Here is a 13,677-nt window from a genome sequence, read left to right on the forward strand (position 1 = left end):
GTCAGCAACTAAGTGTTTCATTTTCTGTACATTTTCCGCTGAATAAATCAACCCGCCTTGATATTGAAAGCCGTAAAGGAATACTAGCTGAGAAGCAGAGCCATGCTCCAGGCAACTTAATTGTGCCGTGATGAAAAAAAACGAGCCAATTCATCCATTACTTTATAAAGGCCCTTCCCTGGAGTCACCAGAGAGTGATTTGAGGTCATTGACACTGATTCTGTGTGTATATATATATATATATATATATATATATATATATATATATATATATATATATATATATATATATATATATATATATATATATATATATGTTTCAGAAGAGGCCCTTCCTCATCACACGTGTTTATGTATGTGTGTGTGTGTGTGTGTGTGTGTGTGTGTGTGTGTGTGTGTGTGTGTACACATGTATGTATGTGTACTCATGTAGTGGAAAATGAAATAATAAAAACATACCATCTGCTTGCAGAGTATCTAATTTATTTGTAACTGAAGGATTCTGGATATATAATTATGCGCACTGAATTCTGTCATTTCACACACATGAAAAATGAATGCACTGTAACATTGTATGATTATGAAGGACCTTGCCAAATATTACTAGTCAGCTTGCATCTTGCACAATTTCAAAGGCATAATTCAATAGACCAATGAATGATAAGATCAGATGGCCTTGTGGTGTGATATTGCCAGTGAATAGCTGCATGGAAAACCAGATCATGATGTAACTTGATGGTGCACACACGCAACATCCACACTGAATGTCGCATATGTGCAGAAGTTCATGACACTTCTGCAGGGAAAATGAACAGTTGCAACAGTAGGTCTTCATCCTACTACTGTCTCGTGAGCTGGAAACATAGTCTACTCTCAAGAGCATGTTACTGTCTATATTTTAAAGTAACAATAATATGGTGCGTGACCACAAGTTGCCAAAGAGAAGTAACAGTAATGTGCGTGGGGTGTGTGTGTGTGTGTATCAGTCCATGAACCAATGTGCGTCACAGGAGACAGGCAGTGGGAAGGGGGTTGCATTCATCACAGGCCTGAGCAGCTGATCAAACCCACACACAGTAGTCAGGGGAGCTGTATGCCCCTCCTCCCCCTGACAGTGCGCTCCCACTCCTGATCCCTCATGGTGATTGGTGGCCTCACCCGCCACACTGATCCATTGTGATGTCAGGCAGTGGAGCAGCTAGTGGCCCTGATGGTAATTGTGCTGCAAACAGGAGCGGCACACAGTCCAAGAGAGCCAGATGACTGATCAGGGCCAATAGGAGGGGACTGAGAGGCGGAGGATGCTAATGGCTGGTCAAGTACCATGCAGGCACGCTGTGCCCATGAGCCAATTTGAAAAAGGGATGCAATCTAAAATATGTTTATCTTATGGTCATTAAAGAGAGCGCAAGCTCTTGGGGTCAGAGCTGCATCCGTGAGGGTCAAAGCTCTGCAATGTTCATACTCACTTTGGCACTTGTAAATCTGACGTTCACTGGAAGCAGTCATTTTAACAGGGATGCCGTGCTATAGCCAAAGGCAGACACATTTTTCTGTGAGCTGGTTTTGAAAAGGCAGTATGACTCTTAAGACTTCAGCCCTGTGGTGAATAGACCTTGCTCTTACAATAATTAAGGCCTTGGGTTCATGTATTGAGTTTTTCCACACACACACACACACACTGATTCACCGCAAGGACAACTTAAGCCCGTCATCCACTCCTTCTCCCATCTCTCTCCTTTCCAGGGTGGATGGTGTGAGATTTTTTCCCCGTTCCTTTCATTTCTGTAACATGCGCTGTGTTCTGATACTTCATTTATTTCTTTTACAGTGAAAAATTGTGCTGTAAAGCTGTGGTGGCAGGCTGCTGCGTGCCTGTGCTACTCCCAAGAGCAATTCCCACAGCTTCTCAAACGAAGAACGGCATTTCATGAAGAGAAGGCAAGTTTACTGTTGCCAACGGCAGAGTGTGTCCGTGTGTGTCTGTGTGTGTGGGTAAGCGGGTGAGGGAGTGTAAGAGAAAGTGATTTCCTGTGCCTCTCCCTGGCTCTGAGATAACAGCTCGGCCAGAGGGGGGGGGGGGGGGGGACAGTAGCTATGACTCGTAGCACAGTTAATAGCCTGAGAAATTCTGTCACAAAGTATAGCTTTAGATGCTCTAAAGGAGAACTTCACAATGATTGTTACAAAAGGGAGGGAGAGAAAGTGTGTGTGAGAGAGAGGGAGAGAGACAGATAGACAGACAGACAGACAGACAGACAGACATGAAGCTAATGTTCGGAAATATGAGGACTGAAATTAACCTAAAATGTTAACCCAGTCACCAAAGTCTTGATACTCAGTAGCCATTGATTGGATGGCAGTTAGTGAGCACAATTGTACAGCACAACTGTAGTCCAAGAAAACATGATTCTATTAAATTGACGATTGAGTCATTTTTCTTTCTTTGATTACAAGCACTAAACGCAATGTGTTTGCTAAATTATGTATGACGTGTGTATCTTAGGCCTTCTCATTTTGGTACAGTAATGAGCAAGAAAAACATTTTCAATTGCAAAGTACAGCTCCAGATTACAGCCAGAAGAGGTCTGCTGACATAATGATCAGTTATTCAGCATGTGCTCTCTATAAGAAATGGCTTATGACTGCAGGCCATATCCACGCGGAGAGTGATTGCCCTCTGCTAAATCAATGGGCAGCAAATGAGATGGACAATACCCATTTCCTTTTCCTCTGTCCCTCACACTTATTACTCATGTAGTTGTCACTTTTCACTTTTTTAAATATATTTTAAATGCACCCTTTGTTTGTAAAACACTGACGTGATTTCACCACAACAATATGAGAATATTTGTCAGTAAAGACCATTCTGCGATTCTCTGAGCTATAGCACCTATGCTTTGTTAAAGCCTACACTCCTCAGCAATGGAGAAACTGTGCATCTTTTTAAGCATGTCCCTTTCAGTAATGTGCTCTTTTCAGAAATTGAGCATCTCCGATCAAGTCTGCAGCATGATCTGCTGGAGTGCAGCATCTCTTAATGGCTCAGAAGCAGCTGGGAGAGAAAGAGGAGACCATATACATTTATGGGAGCCATAATCTAAATACGCAACAGAAGGGCTGGGGTTCAATCTGAGGTCTAGGGAGACGCTATAATACGTTTTATAGGGTGCCTGCCTATTTGCGTAATATAGGCAACTTTGAATGATACCATTTCCAGTTTAATTTGGAGCTGTGGAAACAAAACCATTCGTCATGTGCTTTTAAAAGTCACTGTGTGGGAAATGACAGTAGGGTTCAGGAGTGCTGCTCAGAGCTTAAAGGCCATGCCATAACTAGACCATAAAGGATCCCGCTCCCACCCCCATTCAGTCAAGACATCTAGATAGCTACAACAGTGAAGGTGGTCCACTTTGTGATTTCCAGCAGCAAAATTGTAAACCAAGATGAGTTGGTTTAAAAGGCCATTCAGATAAAGTATTTGTGTATTTGGCTGCATAATGGTGCTTTGTGCATTTGGCTTCCCGTGGAAGCTACTTGAAATGAAACTTCAGCAAAGAGAACCCCAGTTAAACAATACTTTCTCTATAGGAACGTCAGGATAACCACCTCTAGTATCTTTTTGCCGTCTAACTTGGAGTAATTGCGTCACAGTGTAGACAGAAATTCTATGGGCTTGTCAAAATAAATTTGATTTCAAGGTTTTTTCTTACACCATTTTCTTGGAGGATGTGTGTTCGTCTGTGTGCCAGGCTTTTATAAACACTTAAAAATGACCTTCACAAAAAACAAACAAACAAAAAACCTTACTCTGAGGGAAGCCATGCACTAATGGCAGATAAGTTTAAGCTTCAAGGTTGCCACTAAAATCCACTAGTACATTTAATCCAAACAGACACCAAATGTTACCATAATTTTTTATATTAGCACAGATGATTTAGTAGACTTATGAAAGGAAGGCAATATTATCTGAAAACAAGGAAAATGCTTTAATATAATGTGTATTCTTTAAACTGTAAAATGATTATATACCATTGAAATGAAACAGCAGGCCAGTTTGTTGCTCATGATTCCAGCCATCTGAGCTTCAAGCCTCATTATTTACAAACAACACAATATTTGAACTAAGTAATTAATTAATCTGCTCTAATCAGATCAGATCAGGATGATCCTATTATTTGGAAAGAAGCCTATTCGGCTGTGGTGGGAAATTACAGGAAAGACCTTTGTTCAACGTTGTTGCTGGATAACTGCGACATTGAGGAATACATATCATTGACTGGTTATTGCTGGTGTGTTAGACGTCCATGGATGTTTTCTGCATTGAGACAGGAGGCAGAGGAGAGGCTGCGGAACGAGGGAAGCAGCAGCGCGGTGCTCTCCCTGTGCTTCCTGGCCACGCAGCGCCAGCACATAAATCACTACAGGAACTGTCTCAGAGTGATAGAGTCAAATTATTATGGCTAAGCACACAAGTATGTGGAATGATTAAACTGTCTGGGCTCTTGCAAGAGGAGATGGATGTATGATTAATCGCAGGCCTCTGTTGAACTGGACGGAGAAGCGAAATACTGATCGGTGACTCCAGCTGCCAGCGCTCAGTCTCTATGTGGTAACAGTGCAGCATAAAAAACACATCCCACTCAACTCCCCTGCTTCTGCGGTCTGCACAGACACATGTACTCCCCAATATTCCTCTCACTATAATTAAAGATAACACACTCACTAATGTCAAGTATTTTGAAGAACATGGTAGAGAACTTTTTTTTGTTGTTGTTGCACTTGTGATTTAAATGGGCAGCTTCTTAATTATGCCTTTAAATATATTAGTGTCATGCCTTCTCTTTATCTCAGTTCAGTTTCCTGGTGTTGAGTCATTAGCTATGTAAGGCTCCCCATGGGAGATATTCGGTTCCTTGCTATATTTACTCATTTCAGCACATTAATCAATGGGACGTTTGTGCCCCCACTATCCTCTTCACTTTATTGTAATGGTTTATGAATCACTTAAATCGTCTGTGGAGAATCCAACTTTGGAGTGGCTCTTAATGGGTTTTTAACTTGTGTTAAGACAGGAGTAATGGGGTCTTTCTATGCATAAGTTAATAAAGGCTTTACTTGGTTCTACTATCTATCCTTTAGCACTTTGTTTTCTCAGTTTCGGTTATTGTAATAGCATGCAATATTAAAAAAACCTTCCGATAGGGGCAGCTAGGATGTTATGTAGTTTCTTCAATTTATTTGTACAGCATGCTGTAGTTACTTTTAAAATAAGCTTGTGGAATGATCATAACAGTACTTGTAATATTCTTGTAATTTTGGGTCTTTAGAGTCTCGTTAGCAGCAACCCCCCCCCCCCCCCCAAAAAAAAAAACCCCCCAAAAACACCCACATTTGATTAAGCTTTATATTGCAATTATTGTCTTAGATGAATGGCTGCTTTGAGAATTAGTTCAAAGGGTATGTACACTCTACGCAAATGAGACTACAAGAAAAACTATAAAATAAAAAATCCAGATTGGAACATTCATATTAAGTGCAGTTTGACCATGCTGCCATGGTGTAGACCACATGCTAAGAAAGGAATCTCAACTAGTTGTCTAAATGAGATGACTACAAACAAGTGACAATAAGGCAGTAGATCATCTGCTCATCCATCATTCTACCTGTCCATCTGTCTATCTATTCATCAATCAGTCAAGACAAACACTGTCAAACTTCTAGCAGTGCAAAATATTGTCTCCACTATTGTCTTTGGCATTTTTGTCATTAGATTTTCACTCATTAAGAGGTTTCTTTATGTAGCGCATTATGGCTGGACATGCAAGAATATAACTCAGCAATGTTTTTGTATACACACACACACACACACACACACACACACACACATATATATATATATATATATATATATATATATATATATATATATATATATATATATATATATATCCATATAAGGGAGTTTTTTTTTAATTAACATATCCAAAATATCCAGAGCTCATCACATACTTTCACATGCCCATGAGGCTCTCGTGGTTCTTTCATCTTCTTACTTCAGGCATCACAGCTACTTTCAGCATTGGCAATTACCCAGATCTTTCATTTCATGTGTTTTAGTAACAGGTTGAACATTAAGGAATTAAACCTACCAGTTAAAGCAATTAGCAGGAGTATTAATGATTTCTCTATTGGCATTCTGATACACCTGCAAAGGTAAATTCATGGAAATGGCCCTAATTATTATTAATGGAATGAATGTGTGTCGTGCAGGTGGGCTTACTGGCCCTTTACTATGTCCCTGATGAAATTAAGAATTCTGCTAATCCGATTATAAAATATGGAGCCTGTTCCCTTTAAGGACTGCCAGTCAGAAGGGAGACAAATTAAGATGATTATATCAGACTCATTTTATCTCTACTTTTTTATCTTAACCACAAAATATTACAATTTCTCCCCCCTTTGCATAATGGGAACGAGAGCCATACTTTCTATTTTTTGTCTTTTTTGTTCAAGTTCTGTATTATATTGCTGTAGCATATAACCTTTCACCTCAGTGCCTCTGGATATTTGCACTGCCTTTGGGCATCGTGCCCATGCAGGTGAAAGGGCAAGGACTAAGTTCATTAGATATGCGTGATTGCCTTCCAATCAAATTATGCATGCCTTATACCTTTAAGCATCGATGCAAATCATAAAAACTATGCAATACCACTGAGAAAGTGTTTCATTCTCTGGGGTGAAAGCCAAGCTTTTTCCTTTTTCACAAAATGAACAAAGTAAATTGATTATAATGATGCATAAAACAGGACACATTCAGCTCTGATGACAGAGTTCACTGAATTATGTTTGTGAGAACTGGAAGCTCCCTTTAGCTGCAGGAGGGAGTTATTGTGGCCCTGGCTCAGCTCTGATTGCTGTGTTTAGTGTGGCTTTGCGGGGTCACTGCCCCCATCTCCCATACCTCAGTCTGTAATAGCCACTCTTTGGGCCTGCTCACACTCAGCCAGGCTTCACTCTTCTAGTCTGAACACATCCAATTTCCCCATGGTGACGTACCTGCCGCACACTTACCATGGTGCAATCCACTCTCCCATCTGCACAGTGTTTCTGGGTTACATTAGATTACTGCTTGAATCCCCCTTTTAGCCCTTTGAACCATCCAGGAGCCATATGACACTGAATTCCAGTGGAACACCACCAGTCTGTGCTTATCCCTCTGACAGGGGAAAGTTCACACACCTGGCAACCTGGTTCCCACATTTGAGGATTTTTCACCTTAAGCAAATGAGTTATGAAGCCAATAAGAGATGACATGGAAGGTGGTAACATAAGGCTTGCGAGCAAAAATGCTGGAATGCAAGGGGCTGGTTTAGTGGTTGGTATAGGCCGCTGCGTTCCGGCGACGGGGCTGATGGGCCACAGGAGACTGCAGACAGCTTGCAGCTCTCCGTTTCATCTCATTTTCATAATCATAAGGCATTCTGGAGCTGCAGCAGTGCCAATATCATGTGGGCCACATTGGGGGGAAACATGATTATATTACTCTGTAAGTGTCCAGCCTTGGCTGCGACTGGCACTGAATGGGCCTCTAAAAGGGAAACTGGAGAATTATAGAAATTGTATCAAATTTAGAAAAATGGACCCAATTCCATTTTTCTCTTCCCCATCCCAACAATCTCTAGACTGGGCTTCAGTGAAAAAAAAAGATGCAATAATAAAAACACTTAAACAGAAATACATTTCAGGACCAAGTACTATGACAATGTAAGCAAAATATACATTTTAATTGTAATTCCTTAATATATGTAGGATGAGCTGAAATATTATCTTACTTTGTTCCTTTCCCTTACATACTAAGGTCTGCACTGATGTAGTCATTCCCAGGTAGGTGCATCTCTCACATGTGAAGAGAAGTCTAAGAAGTTCTCATTCAACTCAGCAGTCTGTAATGCAACAACAGCACATTAATATTTGGTCACGCATGACTTGCAAAAATGTCCATTGTGTGACTGTTGATTAACTTCAATTGATCAAAAATTCCACATGTCAAACTAATACCACTAGCAGAGCAAATTATATAAAAACCACATCTTGAATTAGGCCACCAAGAATGAAATATTTCATTAAACATTTACTCCTGTAGCATTTTTGATAGCTCATATTAGGTTTCTATGCCAGATTATATTGTTCTTTGTGCCTTGAATGTTTAATGGTCTGTTATCGGAGAGTGTTTACAATAGTCCAACAATAAGTGTTAATGATGCTTTATAAACATATGCTATATGGCCTGTGGAAACCCCCCCTAAATACTAAATGTTCAAGTGTTTCAGCCAGAGCAGTTACTATAAAATCAAGCTCATAATCATGCAGTCTCCAAAGACAAACACTGGTACTTGAATAGTTCTTACTAAAGACCTCAATGACATTAAACATGGCACTACCAGAGGATGCAATTAGCAACAAGTCACTTTGTGACATTTCTGCTCTTCTAGCCTTGCCCCGGTCACCTCTAAATGCTATTATTGTAAAACAGATGCGGCCAGGAACAACAGCTCGGCCACAAAGCAGCAGACCACCAAACTCACAAACTGGGGCTGCCAAATGATGAAGTGTATTATCCTCCATTGTATCACTTACTACAGAGTTCCAAACTATCTCTGGAGGCGCCCTCAGACCAAGAAGTGTGTTGCAAGCTTCACAAAATGAGTTTCCATGGCTGAGCAGCTGCACAGGTGCCTAAGATCAGTATGTGCAATCCTGAGCATGAGCTGGAGTTGAGTAAAGCATTCCGCCACTGTACTCTTGACCGGTAGAAATGTGCTCTTTGGTGAGATGAATCATGCTTCAATATCTGGCAGACTGATGAAGAAATCTGGGTTTGGTGGATGTGAGGAGAAAGCTACCTACTGTAATCCATAACCTAGTGCCAACAGCAAAGTTTGGTGGAAGAGGGACAATGCTCTGTGGCTGGTTTTCACATTTTGGTCTAGGCTCATGAGTTCCTGTAAAGGGTACTGTTAATACTAAGGCACACAAAGACATTTTAGAGAATTTTGTTTCCAAGTTTGTGATAACAGTTTAGGGGGGTGGAGGTCCTTGCCTGTTCCAGTGTGACTCTGTCCCAGTACACAAAGCGAGGTCCCTAAGGACATGAATTTAGTGTGGAGGAACTCCAGTGGCCTACCCAGAGCCATGACATCAACCTCACTGAACATGCATGGGATGAATTGAAATGTTGATTATGAGTCTTACATTAGTGCCTGACCTTAAACAGGAGGGGGAGAGGACACTTGTTACTATTGCCCATGACTATTGCTCATATAGGTATGATGGTCAGGTGCCCACATACGTTTGGACAGATAGTGTATTTATGACTTGTGATGGGTTATAGAATTGGTTTCAAACACTAAAAAGTGACAATTGCACATGAACTAAATTCTTGCCAAACAGCAAAAGTAAAAGCATTATCAGATCAAAATACAGTTATACAATCTGTTTTGAAAGTGTACCATGAATGTATCATTGTTTTTTCTTCCACAAAATATGTAAAGAATAAAATTATATACAGTAGCTCAAGAAGCATTTCTGTTAGGCCACATTGTGCAGTTTGTATGCTTGCTGTAAATGGTTCCATCATAAGGCACAGAGAGACCAGCCTCTGCACAATATGATCAAAGGCTCAGCATCTGCACAGGCAGGGGTTTGTGGACACACATTTGCACTCACTAGAAAGCAGCAGCAAGATAGATGTATTCAATCGAGCACTAAATTGGAGCTATGGTGGGTAGCATAACCATCAACACATCGATTCAGCACTGTTGGGTAGATATGGCAGGCCACTGTTTTCAAGGGCCCCTGGGACCCAGGAATATATATGCAGAAAATTGGAAATCAATGCAGGTTTATAATCATGGTAGAAGTAATACTGTTTAAGCAATTAAAGAAAATGGCAGCCGTCATTTTATTAAAGGTTGAGCTGTTCAAGTGAGTGGTTATATGGTGAGCCTGTATGCTCTACCATACTAGAAGAAGCCATGAACAATGGAAGAGGTCCTTATTGTTCATATGCCTAGTGCTGACAGTGGGTTTGTATGGTATCTGTATGGTTTTAAAGATTTCCAGTAGTTACAAAATAAACAAATATATAAATATTTAAATGCATTATTTATCTGCTTAAGGTATTCATCAGAGATGCACACCAGAAATGTGCTGCTGATTAATCCAAACCTGTACTTCATGAGCAACATCACTAACAGAATATATTTTTCCAAGTGATATAGGCCATAAATACACAACCACTCTGAGATATGTAAAGTTACTGTAATACAACACAAGCTTGCATAGCAAATTAAATTTCTCCATAGAAATTTACATATTTGCAACTTTACATTTGCATGGCTTTCCTAGACCAATTTTGTAAATCTCTGCTTAGACATATGCAGCACTGTGCCTTTTATTGTGGAGTGTTACAAGTAGATACATTATTTCAAAGAGTGACAGCATCTTGGCTAGCACTCATTTTAATGTGAGATGATCCAGGAAAGTACAGGATAAAATAAAATAGATGACATATACCAAATGCCTTTTATGCTTATCTGGTCCTGAGATGGCCACATCAGACACTTCATAGACAAAATCTGGTTACTCTAGGTTATGCTACAGTGACATTACCAATGAGTACATGGATCACAATGCCTTTATGATATCTGCAGAATGACATCATGCCTTATGAAGTGTGCACTCCTTGTGCATTTTAGTTTGTATATCAGCTTTATGACACCTGTACTTCAGTTCTGTGTTTTTTCCACTATAACATACCTGATTCACCTCTGTTTTGACAATTAGTAAATGAGACAAATCAACAGGGAAACACTAAGCTTTGCAGTGCAGTGTTTCCTCTGGGCTTTAGAACCACTGCTGCAAGGAGTGAAACAGCTCCACTGTTACATGCGCAATCTGTAGAACCTTTTTAATTGACAAGAGGTCAGTGGAGCCTTTGAAAATCTATGTTAGGAAATTCAATAAGGGCAATGAAGTTAATACAGTACAAAAATGGGTTATTTTGGATCTAGGATTGGTCAATTTCATCAAAATATTTAAATTCTGCAGTATGGGAATATGCATAGCTTTAGTGCGGGCACTTATATTGAAATTATGTACATCTATGATCCGTGTAAAATAGCCAGCATTTGCAAAATTGTTTTAAGTGCTTCTGGTGTGTAATGTAAACCAATATACAACCATAACCATACAAACTCTGAATACATGTAGCTGAGTCATTATAAGATGATGTACAAGGTATAGAAACAAAAACAATAAAATCTCGTGAAAAGCTTTATCAAATTAGAGTATGGCCTGATATATATCAATTCTGGTATTACAGTAATAAAAAATACTTCCCAAAAAAGATTTAATGCACACCTGAATTTATCATATTTTTAGCCGATGAAATGTGAATAGGCTTATTCTTGTCTTATTTTAGAAAGAACACAATTTAACTGCTGTATGGCAAGGTTTAATGGATAAATGGTTTAGGTTTGGTGACAGTTTTCTTATTTCCCTATTGCTCAAAGGGATCGCTTAAGCTAATTCAAATATGGCAGTCTTGGAGTAAATGTGTTTGGGGAAATGTCATTTTTAATTAAATCCTAGGCCCTTAAAGATAAACAGACATTAATTCCACCTGGGGCATGTAGTTGTGCAGAGCCAAAGTAACATGTCGCAGGTCTGTCATGGCCAATGATATGAACTAATGATATGAACTCTGGCATGCTTCATGTTTGTCACACTAGAGAGAAAACTGTTCATGACATTTATCCGGAAAGTATTAGAGATAGGAAAATTACAGGTGATGTGTTTAACAGTTATCAGTAACAGAATATTAATGCTATGTGATTTTAATGTAAATGCTTATTGGCTGGAATAGTCATCACATATGACATATCACATATCACATATGTTTATTTCAATCAAAGCTATTTACACATATTTCATTCATTTTACAATATGACTTAGCTAGAAAATGGGGGGGGGGGGGGTTCTCTCTTATCAATAGAAAATATTCTATATCCAGTATCTTACTGGGATAAACTACAGTAGGTGGATATGCCCATGGCCATGATGCAGCTCATCTTTGACTTCTGAAATGTTTGTTGTTCTGAAAAACTGACAGTCCTTGGTCATTTAAACTATTTTTTTATAAAGGAGACAGGTTTGATTATGTAAAAGTAGTTTGAAGCCAGATTTGTAAATATCATAATGCATAGGTTTTTCTATGATGAAGACATTTAACTACACTAACATGTTCTATGTATATAAGATGTTTGCATTTCCTGTACCTCTATTACACTCTTAGGATTTCGTATTATCATTAGTCCATAAATAGTCTGTATAATTGTTCTACACTAAGGTGGCAGTGATTAAGACGGCTTGTTCTGGGGTTTTCTTCACATTTCAGCCAGTCTGATTTTTGTGAAATATTGCAGACATTTTAAATTCACTTTCACATTTCTGGAGAGCAATGCATATTCCAGGCATATGTATTCAGTAATTGACGCGTTAGCCAGCTGCTTTAGTCTGAGAGGTTGGAGAACGTGCTAGCCTAGTCCAGTCTTCATAATAAGAGATCACCCCTTGCTCTCCCGCTCACATTCGTTTGTCCGAATCCACTGATTCGTTGGTTTCCGTATTTTTCCGTACACAATTTCCGCCTCCATTTTGTCTTCTCGTGTGCAGTTGGCAGAGCGCAAGAATTACAGGACTGTTAACTGGGTCGTTGAAAAAAAAATAGTTTCCAGTAATGGACGGGTAAGTTTACGTGTCATTGCTTTTTTAACGTAGAAAGGGAATATGCGTGAACACGCATAATCGGTTCTCACGTCTATCTATTTATTACCTTTGTAGCTGTTTTAACCACAGCTATGGCGCTTCCTAGCATGCTAGGCTAGCTAGCTAGAAAGCTGGCTAACTCATTGAATCTTCGAGTTAGTTAGCTAAGGTAGTTAGCTTGAAAGCACAAGCATGGTAGTTCAGCTAGCTACTAGTGCGACCTAGCTAGCTACATGTTTATGTGATGTGCACATGCAGGTTGCAAAATTATATTGCAAAATAACATTATGACGTTTCATATAGCATATCTTTAAATTCACGTACTTTATGTTAATTGTATAACTAGGTAGGTCGCTAGACAGCTAACACATTAAATTCGTTTGGATAGGTTAGCTAGCTGGGAACGATATGTTCGTCTGTTAGCAAGTAGCCCTTGGACCGAGACGGAAAGGTGTGTCGCCGGTAGCTAGGGAAACCTTTTGTTTGTTGTTGCTTGTTTCTTTAATGACTATGTTCTCGTTGTGTATTTCAATTTAATAAAACACCCAATGATGGCGAAATGCCGATTATTTGGTAATGCTTCTGGCTCATTTTTTGTCACGGTTAATGACTAGTTATTGAAAAAGCTAACGAAAAATTAGCCAGTCCGCCAGGTAGCTAGCTAAAGTGCTAATGCACTTAGAGCTTCTAGATGGCTACTCACTAGCTAGCCGTTCATGTTGCTCTATGCTACAACGCTAGCTAGTTAAACTGACCAGAATTTATCATAGACTAAGTTGGGTCGTAGCTGGCAGTCAGCTGGGTAAAGCAACCTAGCTAGAAAAAAGGGGGCGCTGGAATTACCAC

The 13,677-nt window shown here is 39.6% G+C and overlaps 1 protein-coding gene across 2 annotated transcripts in view; it reads left to right on the forward strand.

Annotated features, from left to right (window-relative positions):
* The first annotated feature begins 12,708 nt into the window (after positions 1–12,708).
* Positions 12,709–13,677, forward strand: part of ptbp2a (polypyrimidine tract binding protein 2a) — a 16,839-nt gene continuing 15,870 nt past the window's right edge. For both annotated transcript variants that reach the window (XM_035530842.2, XM_027015762.3), the window contains exon 1: positions 12,709–12,810. In XM_035530842.2, coding sequence (XP_035386735.1) covers positions 12,803–12,810 — 8 coding nt within the window. In that variant the 5' untranslated portion in view covers positions 12,709–12,802. The remainder of the gene's footprint in view (positions 12,811–13,677) is intronic.

Source organism: Electrophorus electricus, chromosome 14 (genome assembly GCF_041902795.1).
Source record: "Electrophorus electricus isolate QZ-2024a chromosome 14, ASM4190279v1, whole genome shotgun sequence".
In the NCBI taxonomy this organism is placed as follows: Eukaryota; Metazoa; Chordata; class Actinopteri; order Gymnotiformes; family Gymnotidae; genus Electrophorus; species Electrophorus electricus.